This window comes from Pipistrellus hanaki (assembly GCF_964339955.1).
Source record: "Pipistrellus hanaki genome assembly, chromosome: 16".
Classification (NCBI taxonomy): domain Eukaryota; kingdom Metazoa; phylum Chordata; class Mammalia; order Chiroptera; family Vespertilionidae; genus Pipistrellus; species Pipistrellus hanaki.
This window is the reverse complement of record NC_140518.1, coordinates 47,315,341-47,330,712: the sequence shown is the minus strand read 5'-3', so window position 1 is coordinate 47,330,712 and position 15,372 is coordinate 47,315,341. Positions and strand designations below refer to the sequence as shown.

The 15,372-nt window shown below is 52.3% G+C and overlaps 2 protein-coding genes across 2 annotated transcripts in view; both read right to left on the bottom strand.

The window, feature by feature from the left end:
* The window catches only part of SHMT1 (serine hydroxymethyltransferase 1), a 1,020,383-nt gene that overhangs the window by 146,882 nt on the left and 858,129 nt on the right, over positions 1-15,372 (bottom strand). The window lies entirely within an intron of this gene.
* Positions 5,007-8,029, bottom strand: PLD6 (phospholipase D family member 6). The gene is made up of 2 exons (XM_084861862.1): positions 7,540-8,029; positions 5,007-5,313 (listed from the first exon to the last, which is right to left on the bottom strand). The coding sequence occupies exons 1-2, from the start codon at positions 7,967-7,969 to the stop codon at positions 5,066-5,068; spliced, it is 678 nt and encodes a 225-aa protein (XP_084717988.1). The 5' UTR covers positions 7,970-8,029; the 3' UTR covers positions 5,007-5,065.

The window sequence follows — 15,372 nt, the reverse complement described above, 5'->3', positions numbered from 1 at the left end:
GAAGGAGAGAGAAGGTGCGCTGACCCTCGGAAACTGTGAAGGTGCAGAGAACTGTGCGTGCGAAAAGGCGCTGGCTTACTCCCGGAGCGCGGAGAGGGAGGGCCGAGATTGCTGCTTGCATACTCTCGGCGCGCAAAGCGGCCAGGCCAGGCCGAGTTCACTGCTGACTTACTCCTGGCATGTGGAGAGGGTGGACAACTAATGCTTGGCTGGCTTTCTTGTTCGAGAGGAAAACAGAATCAGCCTATTGCTCTGATAGACGGCCCCAGACAGGGAGAGGCCAGACTGTCAGGCAGCGGGCAGAGATCACTCGGAAATGTGTGAAGCCAGAAGCCATTACTGCGGGACTTGGGGAGGAGCCGACGGGAAAACAAAACAGAGTCTGCACCACCCCGAGACTCTGCCCCACCCAAGCTGAGCACAGAAGCTCTCCCAGAGGCTGGCTTTCTCTAAGGAGGGACTGGCCGGAATCCAAAGCTTGTCTGTGCCTTTACCAAAGAGGTAAGCAAGCCTGCAACCAATCTGGTGAGACTCACCGCAAACAGGACTTTTCTAAGGCGAGACTGACAAGGAACCAAAGATTGCCTGTGCCACCCTGAGACTCCGCCCCATCCAAGCGGAGTACAGAAGCCTTCCTAGCTGAGACACTGCTGATCCTCACAGCCAATTGGCTTGGAGATCAATGCTTCCCAGTGATAAGCAAGGCTTAACAACAAGACTGCACACACAGCCCACAAAGGGCTACACCAAGTCTGTCTGCTACAGATAACTGGGAAGGGCTGTGCTACTGGACTCTACCAGAACACCTAGCACACAAAACTATTCCATCAAATCAGGAAAACAACTAAAATGCAGACCAAAGGCAGGACACAAAGGAAGGAGATGGAGGAAAAGAAAAGAATGGACATTGAGTTCAAAACCACTGTTATAAGGCTTTTCAATAATATCCTAAAAAAGGCCGATAAAATAAATGAGACCTATGAGGATATGAAAAGGCATCAACTAGAAATAACAAAAACACTGTCTGAAATAAAAAATATTACACAGAGTCCTAAAAACAGAATGGAAGATCACAAGAATCAAGACAAAGATTTAGAACACAAAGAGCCAGAGGACACTCCTCTGCAGAAGCAAGAAGAGAATCCAGAAAAGTTGAAGATAGTGTAAGAAACCTCTGGGACAATTTCAAGCAAACCAACATCAGAATTATGGGGGTCCCAGAAGAAGAGAGAGAACAAGATACTGAAAGAATTCTGGAAGAAATAGTGACAGAAAACTTCCCCCACCTGGGGAAAGAAATAGACTTTCAAGTCCAGGAAGTGCACAGGACCCCAAATAAAAAGGAATCCAAAGAGGACCACACCAAGACACATCATAATTAAAATCCTAAGAGCAAAAGACAAAGAATATTAAAAGCAACAAGAGAAAAGCAGGTAGTTACCTATAAAGGAGCACCCATATGATTGTCAGCTGATTTCTCAACAAAAACCATGCAGGCCAGACGGGAATGGCAAGAAATATTCAAGGTGATGAACAGCAAGAACCTACAGCCAAAAGTACTCTATCCAGCAAAGCTATCACTCAGAATCGAAGCCCAGATAAAGAGCTTCACTAATAAAAAAAAAAAGCTAAAGGAGTTCATCACTGCCAAACCAGAATTATATGAATTGCTGAAGGAGGTTATTTAGGAAGAGGAAGAAGATAAAGATAAAAATTATGAACAACAGCTGAAACCGGTTTGGCTCAGTGGATAGAGCGTCGGCCTGCGGACTGAAAGGTCCCGGGTTCGATTCCAGTCAAGGGCATGTACCTTGGTTGTGGGCACATCCCCAATAGGGGGTGTGCAAGAGGCAGCTGATCAATGATACTCTCTCATTGATGTTTCTAACTCTCTATCCCCCTCTCTTCCTCTCTGTAAAAAAAATAAAATATATTTTTAAAAAATTATGAACAACAAATACGTAACTATCAATTACATATTTTAGTGAATCTAAAAACCAAGGGAATTAAAAAAATCTGATGAGCAATATCAACTGTTGAATATAATAGAATCAGAGGTATGGAAGGGGAGTGAACTGACGATTCTCGGGGAAAAAGGAAGTGGAGGTGTGGGAAGAGACTGAACATAAACTGTGCACCTATGGATGAGGACAGTGGGGGGTGTGGAAAGGACAGAGGGTGGGGTGGGAACCTGGTGGAGGGGAGCAATGGAGGGAGGGGGAGAGGAACACATTTGTAATAATCTGGTCAATAAAGATTTATTTTTAAAAAATTATGGAGGTGCCAGAAGAAGAGATTGCAAGATACTGAAAACCTATTTGAAGAAATAATGACCAAAAACTTCCCCCACCTGGTGAAAGAAATACAAGTCTAGGAAGCGCACAGAACCCCAAACAAAAGGAATCCAAAGAGGACCACATGTCATAATTAAAATGCCAAGGGCAGCCGAAACCGGTTTGGCTCAATGGATAGAGTGTTGGCTTGGGGACTGAAGGGTCCCAGGTTCGATTCCGGTCAGGGGCATGTGCCTTGGTTGCAGTAGGGGTGTGCAAGAGGCAGCTGATCAATGACTCTCTCTCGTCGATGTTTCTAACTGTCTATCTCTCTCCCTTCCTCTCTGTACAAAATCAATAAATTGTATTTTTTTTTTAAAAATGCTAAGGGCAAAAGACAAAGAATCTTACAAGCAGCAAGAGAAAAACAGTTACCTACAAGGGAGCACCCATACGACTATCAGCTGATTTCTCAACAGAAACTATGCAGGCCAGACGGAGTGGCAATAAATATTCAAAGTGATGAATAGCAAGAACCTACAACCAAGAATACTCTATCCAGCAAAGCTATCATTTAGAATTGAAGGTGAGATAAAGAGCTTCACAGAAAAGAAAAAGCTAAAGGAGTTCACCACCACCAAACCAGTATTCTATAAAATGCTGAAAGGTATTCTTTAAGAAGAGGAAGAAGAAAAAGTAAAGATAAAAATTATGATCAACAAATACATATTATCAACAAGTGAATTAAAAATCTGAGGAACAGAACAAACTGGTGAATATAATAGAATCAGGGGTAAAGAAAGGGAATGGGTTGATAATTATCAGGGGGAAAGGGGTGTGGGGATGCAGGAAGAGACTGGACTAAAATCATACACCTATGGATGAGGACAATGCGGGGAGGGAGGTTAAGGGCAGAGGGTGGGGTGGGAACTGGGTAGAGGGGAGCTATGGGGGGGGGAACAATTGTAATAATCTGAGCAATAAAGATTTATTAAATTTGAAAAAAAAGGTACTCTCATGCACTCTTAAACCAGATGTGAACTCTATCTAGCCAACCAGACATGCCAGTCAGCTCCCCTGGCCTGGCCTGGCCTGGCCGCCCTGGGCATGCCGCGCCCGTCAGAGCAGGGGCGGCCAACCCAAAGGTCAGGGGCTCTGGGTAATTCTGTGCAAACACCTCATCTACATGGAAACCAAGCAGCCTGTTTGGAGGCAGATTTCAGTGCTGTCCTTCCTCAGCCCCATGCCTTCAGAGGGAGTTTCCTTTCATGGCAAGTCTTTTCTGAAAAGTGAACTGTAATCTAAAATTCTTCCCGCCACTGCGAAGATGTTGAAAACAGGTGAGCAGTATAAATAGGATAAGACGTCAGTCTAAGTCTGTGCACACTCTTACGGATGCGCTTGAGCTGTACTCCATGTCTGAACCAGCGTGTTTCCGAGCCTGGAGGCTAGGGGAGTGGGCCACGTGGGTGCCCGCACAGCTCCGGCAGACGAGCTGGAAGCTGGACCGGAAGTGGGGGTGCCTGGGAAACACTGTGACATCCCTAAGGAACACCTTCAGGCCTTACTCCCTGCAAGACTGTCATGCCCACCGCCAGTTTCTGAAGGGCTGCATGTTGCCGCCTCCCCCAGGTTTCACTTGTTCAGCAGAGAGAGCCACAGTTTGAAGGACTGAGTAAAAGGCAGGCACAGCACTGACATTCCAGAATGAGAACGTTTATTCCATGTGCGACGTCCAGGACACACTCCACTGGAGTACAGACTCTGATAAACACATTTAACATAAAACCGTTTCTTATGATTTCTGATCCACACAGTATACTTTATAGTTTCAATTAAATAAGAAAAAATAACTGCATTTACTTGCCTGACACGGTAAGTCAAAGGTAACTTGAAAAAAGAATCGTGCAGCACCCAGGGTCTCGGGGGCCAGGAGGGAGGAGGGTCAGAAAGAGGAAGCCGCACGGCCCACAGCTGTGTGCCTCCTCCCTGTGGGCGTGAGCCTGGCTGAGGATAAACTAGATCTGCAGATACGACCGGAACCGCCTTCTCTCTCGTGGACGATCACGTGGACCAGAAATGCAGGTTGGCAAAGCCCACGGGGATCCCGTGAAGGCCACTTCTCAACACACAAAACTGCTCCGGATGCGAGGACGGTAGAAGGAAAAGCACAGCCGTGGGCAGACGCAGGCCTGTCCCACAGCCCTTCCTGGCAGCCGCACGGGGGGCGGGGGGCGCGGGGAGCGGGTGGAGCTGGGGCAGGCCTGGAGGTGCTCCCTGCCCCCATGCCCAGCAGTCCTTCCTGACCCTTCCCTCTGACAGGCCTGCTACAGCCACCAAGGTGCTGAGGACCGCCGGTTCCGCTGGCCGAGCTGCCGTGGTGGAGGGGCCAGTGCAGGAGGGTCCCTGGGCTCAGGAGAGGGGCCCAGAGCTGCAGCCCTAAAGGAGGCGCTCCCCGCTTGGGGCGCGAGCAGCAGCCTGCTCCGAACCCGGTGCAGCCAGGCTCCTGCCAGCACGCCGAGCCAGCTGCGCGGACTCGGGGAGGGGGACCCCAGCGCACTGCAGGAGCCCGCCCCTGTCAAGCGGAGCACCGAGGCCAGGGTAGGGAGGATTCATCGGAATGGTTTCCTCACGTTGAGCTGTCTGGAGCAGAATGCAGTCGGGCACCGCAGCAGCTCCAGGGGCACACGGCCGCCCTCCACCGGGCCTTGCAGGTTTGGTCTGGTTTCCACCGGAGGCACCAAGTCCTGGCATTAACCCTCCCCTCCCGCCAAGACGGCGGAGAGCCGGCCTCAGTGGCTCCTCCTCTTCTGCGGGAAAAAGGTGTACTTGGCAGGGTTGAACTCTTCCCAGATGTGCTCGAATTCCTCCAGGAACAGCCGCACGAAGTCTTCGTCCTCCAAAATGAGCACGTTCTCCCGGTTGTTCTGGATGGCCTGTGTGGTCCAGTTGAGGGAGCCGGTGATCAGCACCTTCTTGTCCACTATGGCGAACTTGTGGTGCATGTAGCCCAGGTCCTGGTCGTGCCGAACCGGGATACCTGCAAAAGGCGAGTCAGCCTCGCTGCCCCCTCCTCCCTCTTCCCTCCCCCCTCCCCCCTCGCTGCTCCCCTCCCCTCCCTCCTCCCTCCCTGCCCCCTCCCCTCACCCTGGCCCCTCCCCTCCCCCATTCCTGTCCCTTCCTCCTCCCTCACTGCCCCCCTCCTCCCTCCCCTCTTTGCTATCTGTCGCCAAATGGATGGGAAAGGGGCAGATCTTGTCACTTGGGCAGGTGATGGTGGCCGAGCCAGTGACCCACCAGCTAGCGCCCAGGGCATTCTGGCCCCGGAGGGGACAGACAGCAGGGACCACAGCAGACCCACCCGCTCTGAGTCCGTACCAGCCAGCAAAGCCTCGAGGCACTGCCCACCCATCACTGTGGGCTTTCCTCGCATGGGGCACTTACTGCTGCCGGGCCGGGCCGGGAAACCCTCCCTGCAGGAGGGCCTGGGCCTGAGGAGGACGGAGCAGAAACCCGCCCTGGGAGCGCGCACGCGCACACACACACACACACACCCCGCTCCTCCGGCACGGCCTCCCTCGGTCTTCGCGGCCCTGCCCTGGGCCGTGCCTAAGCGTCTGCGAGGAAATGGTTCACAAGTTTGAAAGCGGCTGTGCAGTGGGCGGGCCGGGCTGAGCGCACGGACAGCCGGTCCAGGGGAGCTGGGGTCCAGGTCAGGACAAGTGCGTCTGAAGGGAAGTGTCCTGCTGCCCTGAGCGCCGCCCCGCTCTGCGCTCCTGTCCAGTTCCCCTTCCGCACGCAGCCGCCTCGGACCCGCCCCCTCGGGCTCCCGCCACACCCATCCCCTCCGGCACCGGCCCTAAGGGCTTCCCTCAGGAGGGAGGCCCCTGCGGGGGGCTGGCCGGGAGGGCCTCCACGCCTGTGGCCTCGCACACCCGTGGTCAGGGCTCCAGCCCTGCTCGCCGCCCCGTGCGGGCGCCGGTCCCAAACCGCTCCGGACACCCGCCTCCGGCCCAGAGACCCCGCCGGTCCTCCCCCGGAGGCTCCCACCTTCTCCCTGCCTTCGCCTCACGCTCCGGGCGGACTCCCCACCGCGGCCCCGGCCCTGGGGCCGGTGCACCGAGCCCGGACACGGGAGGCTGAGCAGGTGACGCTGGGCGGCGGGCCCGGAGCCAGGTCTCCCGCCTGAGACTGACCATTCTCCGGAAGCCAACGGAGTGAAGACGGCGCTGCCAGCATGCCCGCGGGGAGGACATGGGCAGGAGGACGGAGTGAGCCGCCTCATATCAGGCCGCCGCTGCCTGGGACCGACAGGCCGAGGGGGCAGAGCCACCAGGGCCCGGGCCGGGCGGCGGAGCTCCCCTGCCTGCGGGCCAGCAAGGCGCTGCGGGGCCTGCGCGCCTCGGCACCGGACACCGCGGGCCGAGCTCCCGAGGCTCCTTTCCGTCACTGGGCCCAGGACTGGGGTGGAGGGGGTTCCTGCAGGAATGACGGCCGGAGCAGCTGAGGACACGAAGCAGGGCTGCGTGCAGCCCCCACACGAGGCAGAGCACGCCTGCAGGACACCGTTACACGGGGCCCGGGTGAGACCAGGATCTGATCCTACAACAAAGGGGCTGTTTCCTGCTCACCTGTCCCCGGCCTGGTAAGAGGCCAGCCTCCCAGGTGTTTTGCGGCTGCAAAAACATTAACTTCTCGCCAACTAAACATAGTCCCGCTTTTTAGAAATCATTTTTATTAACTTCAGAAGCCCCCGCATGAAAGTCAGGAGTGTATTTAAGGTGCAACGCCTTTTCCTCCTTCCGCCCTCCATGCCCCACCGGCTGCCACCCCTGTGCGCCTGCACCGGGGCGTCCGGGCCTGGCTCCCGCCTCGCCCATCCTGCACACTCAGCTCGGCCACACTCAGCTCCACCGGACACAGGCGCTCCCCACCCGGTCCACGGGAACGTGGGGGCTCCCAGGGGCTCTGCCCTGCCCGGGGGCCCTGGGCACCCCAGCCTCTCGGAGTCCCGGGGAACGTCCTCCGCCAGCGGAAACACACAGGCGGCTCACCCCCACCAGGCACCCACCGCGGGGCAGGGCCCTTCACGGGGTAAAGCCTGCTGGCCTCACAAAGCCACCCTGCGAAATAAATGGGGTGTCCCCTGTACTCAGACACCTGACCCCACCTGGGCGCTTTTGACCTCCCTTCCGCCCACGGTCCCAGAGGCCAGACCTCCAGCCTGGGCCTTGGGCCCCCAGCGGGCTCCTTCACCCGCGCCTACCTGCCTTGCGGAGCAGGCCGATCTGCGAGCCTTTGAGGGCCATGTAGTCGCAGTCGGTGATAACCCGGACGCGCACGCCGCGCTGGTGCAGCAGCTGCACGGCCCGGCCGAGCTGCGGGCTGGAGAAGGCGAAGAGGCAGAGCTCGAGGCTGGCGCGGGCGGCCAGCAGGGCGCGCAGCAGGCGGCTCAGCGAGCTCTCGCCGTGGGGCAGGCTGCACTGGCAGCCCGCGGGGGGCGCCGAGGGCCCGGGCCCCGCGGCCTGCAGCAGGGCCTCGGTGCAGGTCACCTGCGACGGGAAGAAGAGCACCTCGTGCCGGGGCCTCGTCCGCCGCCCGACACGCAACCAGCGCAGCGCCGCGGGCAGAGCCTCCAGGGCCAGCGCCAGCCCCACGGCCGCCACCGCCACCACCTGCCAGCGGACCCGCTCCATGCCGCCCTCCCAGGCCGCTGCCCAACGCTCGGGCGCCCACGCCGCGTGCTGCGGCGCCCCGCCCACCGCGCCTGCGCCTGCGCATCCTGCGCCTCGTGCTGCGGCGCCCCGCCCACCGCGCCTACGCATCCGGTGCCTCGTGCTGCGACGCCCCGCCCACCGCGCCTGCGCCTGCGCATCCTGCGCCTGGTGCTGCGACGTCCTGCCCACCGCGCCTGCGCCTGCGCTTGCGCATCCTGCTCCTCGTGCTGCTGCCGCCCTCCACTCCGCCAAGCGCACAGCCCGCCCACCGCCCGCGAAGCTGGCCGCAGCCCTGCGCCTCCCCTGGGGGCTCAGAGCGGTGCGGTTCCTAGTCCGCATCTACCCTGAGCCCGGGCCCTGGGAGGAGTCGCTGGGGGGAGGTCTGCGAACAGCGTGTGGAGCAGCTGGAAGGGTCCGTGGTGCTGTGGCAGCCGCGTGCTGTGCGCCACGTCCTGCGTGGGCCCCTGTGCTGCTCCGACCCGCCGGCCTCACCCTCCGCATCGGAAGGGGCGGTTCCGCTTTCAGCCGGAACCAGCGGGCAGCCGGCCGGCCGGTCTGAGTGCGCGTGGAGGAGCTGTTACACTTCACAGGAAGAGAAGAGAGGAGACGGACTTTTTCTATTTCATCTTTCCTGAGTCTGGTCCTTAATGGAAGTGATGTGTCCTCCACACTCTCCTTGGGCCGGCTGATCGTCTCCATGACTTCCGTCCTGAGAAAAGCTGGCCCCTGGGCGGGAGGAGCTGTAAGTCCCTTTGGAAGCTGGTTTTAGCGGAGACTGTCGGCGGAGCACAGAGGAGCTCCACACGGAACTGGGAGCGGCGCTGGCCCGGGCCACGTGCCGGGAGCGGCCGGCGAGGCCGGAGCGGGAGCCAGGCCTCCCCGCCGGCGGGCGGAAGGAGCCGGAGGCGGGGGCAGTCCTGTGGCGCTGGGTCGGTGTCAGAGATACCAGTGGGGACTCGCACCGCTTAATATGGATATTAACACAGATATTAACACAGATGACACCCAGCAGCAATTCGAACACCTAGCTCCCAGATCTAAAAGAACCCCCAAAGGCCAAATCTGGAACAATTTGAAGAACAAAATGATTACTGCAGTATTGGATTATAACCAAGTATAAAATAAACATACACAAGTCTATACTGATATACATAAATGACTAAAGAAATGAAAAAGGCCCTAGCTAGTTTGCCTCAGTGGATAGAGCATCCGCCTTCAGACTGAATGGTCCCGGGTTCAATTCTAGTCAAGGACCTGTGCCTGGGTTGCAGACTCAATCCCCAGTAGAGAGGGTGCATGAGGCAGTGATCAATGATTCTCTCATCATTGATGTTTCTGATTCTCTGGCCCTTTCCTTTCCTCTCTGAAATCAATACAAATACATACATTTTTTAAAAGAAATGAAAAAGAAGACTCAAGTGTCCTTGCAGAAGATTTCCAAATAACATCTGAAATACTCCTACCCCGCACAGGAAGTTGAGCCAAATCTTCCGCCTCCTTGAGGGCAGCTGAGTCTTAGTGGCTGGTAAGGAAAGCGGGAAGATAGCTTTCACATGGAGAAAATCGGTGAATGCCACCTAAACGCGTGCTGGCTGGCAGCACCAGAGATGCATGTATAATAGATGTCATGTACCCCTGAATACTGTGAGGAAAGGTTGTTTCCCAGGCCCATCACCCCAGTTCAGTGATGAGGAAAACCAGATTGGATGACATGCTATCACACTCCACAGGATACCTGGCCAGTATTTTCCCAGGTGGCCACGGTCATGAAAAAAAAAAAACAATTTAGAAACTATTGCAGACCAGAGGAGACTGGGGATGTAGGACCGCTAAGTGCAGTGTGGTGCCCTGGACTAGCTAGATCCTGAAACAGAACAATGACATTAGTGGAAAAACTGGCACAACCCAATAAGGGCTGAGGATTAATTAACAGTAAAGTACCAATGTCAGTTTCTCCACTGATGGTAAGATAAGATGCTAACAGTGAGGGAAACTGGGTGACAAGAATGTGGGGACTCTCTATGCTATCTTTAAAACTTTGTTGTAAATCTAAAAATTATTTCATTTCTGCCCTCGATGGTTTTGCTCAGTGGATAGAGCATTGACCTGCAAACTCAAGGGTCCCGGGTTCGATTCCAGTCAAGGGTGCATGCCCAGGTTGTGGGCTCAGTCCCCAGTGGGGGGTGTGCAGGAGGCAGCCAATCAATGATTCTCTCATCATTGATGTTTCTATCTCTCTATCCCTCTCCCTCTCTGAAATAAAAAATATTTTTTTTAAAAATAAATAAAATTAGCCGAAACCGGTTTGGCTCAGTGGTAGAGCGTCGGTCTGCGGACTGAGGGGTCCCAGGTTCGATTCCGGTCAAGGGCATGTACATTGGTTGCGGGCACATCCCCGGTGGGGGGTGTGCAGGAGGCAGCTGGTCGATGTTTCCCTCTCATCGACGTTTCTAGCTCTCTATCCCTCTCTCCTCCTCTCTGTAAAAAAAACGTCAATAAAATATATTTAAAAATAATAATAATAAAATAAAATAAAGTAAAATAAATATTTCACTTCTGGGCAAGATGGTGGACTAGATAGACACTTTCCTGGCCTCCCACAATTACAACTATCATTCAGAAACACCTGAAGTCCAGCTGAGTGCAAGTCCTACATCTAAGGATTTTTTAAAATATCTTTATTGATTTTAGAGAGGAAGGGAGAGGGAAAGAGAGAAACATCAATGAAGAGAGAATCATTGCCTCCTGCATGCCCCCTACTTGGGATCAAGCCCACAACCTAGGCATGTGCCGGACTGAACCTGGAACCCTTCAGTCCATAGGCTGACACTCTATCCACTGATCTAAACCAGGGAGGGCCTGCATCTAAGGATTTAAAGAAGCCGCATTGACTCTGGTAGGAAGGGTGGAGATGCAGAATGGGCTGGTCCCACACCATGTGGACCAGATTGCTCAGTTGTTTGGAGCATTGTCCCATACACCATAACATTGGGGGTTCGCTTCCCAGTCAGGGGACATACATGGGTTTCAGGTTTGATCCCCAGTTGGAGCTGTATACAGGAGACAACTGATCAATATTTCTCTCTCACATCCATATTTCTTCCCCCCTTCCTCTCTCTAAAAGCAACAAACACATCCTGAGATGAGAATTTTTAAAAAAGTATATGCAAACTGTCAATGTAGGTTCATCTGTAACAAATGTTTCATTCTGGTGAGGAATGTTAGTGATAGGAGGCTATGCATGTATTGGAGCAGGGATTATATGAAAAAAAAAATCTCTGTACCTTCCTCTCAATTTTGCTGTGAACCTAAAACAGCACTAAAGATAAAGCCTTTTTAAAAAGTCTATGCAAGCCATATGTCAGATAAGGAGTTAGAAAATATTATAAGAAATGCTTACAACTCGATTGCAAAAAAGACCAAAAACAAAAAACAACACAATTTTAAAATGGGCTAAAGTCAGAAGAAAAAAAAAAATCCCCTCCCCCACAAATGGGACATTATCAAGAATAAGAACATTCACATGATAGGGATACCAGATGGAGGTAGGAAAGAACATGACTAATGACTGAAAGCTTCCTTAAACTGTAAAGAAAATGGACGTACAAGTCCAGGAAGCACAGAGAATTCCAAACAAACAGAACCCAAAGCCCAGCTAGCAATGTTGCTCAATGGCTGACCATTGACCTAGTGAGCCAGGAGGTCACTGGTTCAATTCCCAGTCAGGGCACATTGTGAGGCGTGCAGGAGCAGCCGATCAATGATTTTTCTCTCCTCATTGATGTTTCTAGCTCTCTCCCTTCCCCTCCAAAATCAATAAAGACATTTAAAAAAAAAAAACAAACCAAAGAGGCCTACCCCAAGACATATCATAATTTAAAAAGCAAAGGTTTAAGACAGAATCTTAAAAACAGAAAGAGAAAAACACTTGTTATCTACACCTTAGGGAACTTCCCTGAGACCATTGGTGGATTTCTCAACAGAAATATTTCAGGCCCGCCGGGACCGGTTTGGCTCAATGGATAGAGCGTCGGCTTGGGGACTGAAGGGTCCCGGGTTCGATTCCGGTCAAGGGCATGTACCTTGGTTGCGGGCACATCCCCAGTAGGGGGTGTGCAGGGGGCAGCTGATCGATGACTCTCTCTCATCGATGTTTCTAACTCTCTATCTCTCTCCCTTCCTCTCTGTACAAAATCAATAAAATATATTTAAAAAAAAAAAAAAAAAAAAAAAAAAAGAAATATTTCAGGCCAGAAGGGATTAGCACAAAATGTTCAAAGTGATAAAAAGCAGGGACTTAGAACCAAGATAGCTACTCAGCAAGACTATTATTTAAAGGATAGCTGGAAGGTTTACAAGAGAATAAAGAGTTAAATGAGCTCATTATCGGATTAAAATGGCGGCGGAGTAGGAGGACGCTGCACGGACATGCTCCCAGGAACAAGCTGGAATACAATAAAATGCTGAAGGGCTTCCTGAATAATCAACAAAAACTCACAGGAGAGAACCCTGATCCCAGGGACCGAAGGTGGAGACCGCATAGAGACCGGTAGGAGGGGTGGAGGCGAAGGGGCTGGCTGGGCTCCCACAGACGGCAGCTGAAGTCCGGGAGAGATATCTCAGCTGCGGGGGGTGCCACTGAGAACTCAGGGATCTGATCCCCAAGCTGGGCTCCCCAGCAGAGAGCACCAAGCTGAGGAGAATTCCCACATGACATTTACTGTGTTTCCCCAAAAATTAAACATTCTCCGAAAATAAGACCCACTTACAGGTTTCCTTCTGAGTGAAATATAAGGCATCCCCCCGAAAATAAGGCCCCCCTAGGCTCTGTCTCAGAATGAAAATTAATTTACCGTAAACTGGTCGCTAAGGCTGCCTCGACTAGCATCTAGCAACCAGTGACATTATGCGGAGTCCTGACGTCACTGCTGTGTGGAGGCGGAGCGGAGGTCGGAGTGAGTGGTGAGCGCGGGGCAGGAGAGAGGAGACTTTCGCAGATGTGTGTAGAAGAACAGGAGGATTAGAGCGGACAGGACGCGAAGGTGGTGAGTGCTGGTCTGTCTCTGGTGACACTACCTGATGCTCGAGGCTGCCCTCATGATGACTGAAGGTTCTCAGTCAGTGGCAGACCCTGCTCCAGCCCAGATCCAGGCCCCAGCAAGCCCAGTGACAGTCTCCAGGCAGGCCCCAGGAGGTAAATGTCTGATAAAGGCGTAGGGGGGATGTCTGGTGAAGGTGTTCAGTGGCACAGGGTGGGGGGAGGGGGATCACTTAAAATGACACAGGAGGATCAGAGGGAGCAATCAAAATGACACAGGAGGATCAAAAGGGATTACTAAAATGGTAATCCCCCCTCTGATTCTCCTGTGCCATTTTGATCCCCCTTCTGATCCCCCCTGTGTCATTTTAAGTGATCCCCCTCCCCCTACCTTGATACCCCAATTCCTTTTTTTACCCCTAGTAATGAGCGCAAACAGAAAAAGCTACTCCGTGGAGTACAAGAAAGGAATCGTGAAGACTCTTGGGGCCAAAATCTTACTGCTTTCTGCAAAGAGAAGATGTTGAGTATCCGATTGGTCTGAAAATGGCGAGCAGAGTATGGTAACCTCATTGAACAAGTGGACAAGGGAAATGCTAAAAAGCGCAAGTGTGGATCAGGTCGGCAACCATTATTTCCCGAGCTGGAAGACCTGGTCTGTGAATGGGTTGTTGACAGGAGAGCAAAGGCTTTGGTTGTGAATAGGGCTCAGATTCAAGAATTTGCCCTTGCAATGGCACCACAGTTTGACAGCCCCAGAAGACTTCAAAGCATCACAACACTGGCTGGATAATTTCCTTCAGCGAAGTGAACTGTCTTTAAGAAGATCTACCGGTACAATATTGTTTAGGTTGGAAGATATTCAAGTTATTAAGCGAGCACTTGCATTCAAGTCCTTTATTGATGATGCTGACTTCTCTAAATACAATCTTTCCAGCATGATTGCTATGGATGAAACTGCAGTGTTTATGGGCCAATGATCTCAAACAATTGAACAGCAAGGTGCCTCCTTAGTGTACATTCCCTCCACTGCTTACAAAAGTGCACGTGTTTCCTGTATTTTGGCAATTCGTCTGGATGGCACTAAAATCCCACCTTTAATCATTTCTAAGGGCAAGAAGGAAAAGACTGAACGTGTTTTGGGCGTTTTTATTCTTCTTTTTTTTTAAACATTTTAAAAAATATATTTTATTGATTTTGTACAGAGAGGAAGAGAGATAGTTAGAAACATCAATGAGAGAGAGTCATCGATCAGCTGCCTCTTGCACACCCCCTACTGGGGATATGCCCGCAACCAAGGTACATGCCCTTGACCAGAATCAAACCTGGGACCTTTCAGTTCCCAAGCCGACACTCTATCCATTGAGCCAAACCGGTTTCAGCCGTTTTTATTCTTGAAACTAAAAAAGCCTGGGCCACACAAGCAGTTATAAGGAAGTGGGTCGATTTAATGCTGCCACTTGTTATGGGAGGGAGCCAAAGAGGTCTGCTAGTCTGGGATGCAGCCAGCACTCACCGCGCTAAAGACATGAAGACATTTCTTCCGACATATAAGACGACTTTTGAAATGAAAAAAAGTCAACCGAAAATCGGGGGCAAAAGACCAAAATTGCACAAAAATTACCTGATCTTGACGGCAAAGTAAGTCTTTTCTTTGAAGTGGAGGGCAGTTATATACAGCGAATATAGGCCTAAGCCTATGTTTTAACTGTAAAAATTAGGGGGTCGTCTTATACGCCGGAAAATACGGTAGATCAGATAATGATTCCAGCGGGAATGACGGCCTATCTCCAGACTTTTTTTTTTAATATATTTTATTGATTTTGTACAGAGAGGAAGGGAGAGATAGAAAGCCAGAAACATTGATGAGAGAGAGTCATCGATCAGCTGCCTCTTGCACACCCCCTACTGGGGATAAGCCCGCAACCAACCTACATGCCCTTGACCGGAATCGAACCCGGGTCCCTTCAGTCCCCAAGCCGACACTCTATCCATTGAGCCAAGGTCTCGGCTCCAGACTCTTGCAATAAACAAGCCATTCAAAGACAATTTGCGCATAGAAATTAATGACTACACTAAAAATAGAATGGAGAGAAATCAGTGTGGAAACTTTGTGAAACCTTAACTGCAAGAAGTTGTGACTTGAGTGAAGAATTCATGGGAGAAAATCACTGACAGTTTGCATTGCAAATGCACTGCAAGCAGGCTACCTTGACAAGAAGTACTCATTTAAAGACGGTGCTATTGCTAAACATGAGAGATTTGGTCCACTGATTCTGAAAGAAATGGAGTCACAAGAAATTCACCAGGAAATTCAGGAATTGGATTGTTACAATGATGTTCC

Excerpts from the sequence above, each read along its gene's own strand:
- PLD6 (XM_084861862.1), bottom strand. The coding sequence starts at position 7,969 with ATGGAGCGGGTCCGCTGGCAGGTGGTGGCGGTGGCGGCCGTGGGGCTG. Across the intron at positions 5,314-7,539 it reads CGGCCTGCTCCGCAAGGCAG|GTATCCCGGTTCGGCACGAC; the intron begins GTAGGCGCGGGT and ends CGCCTTTTGCAG.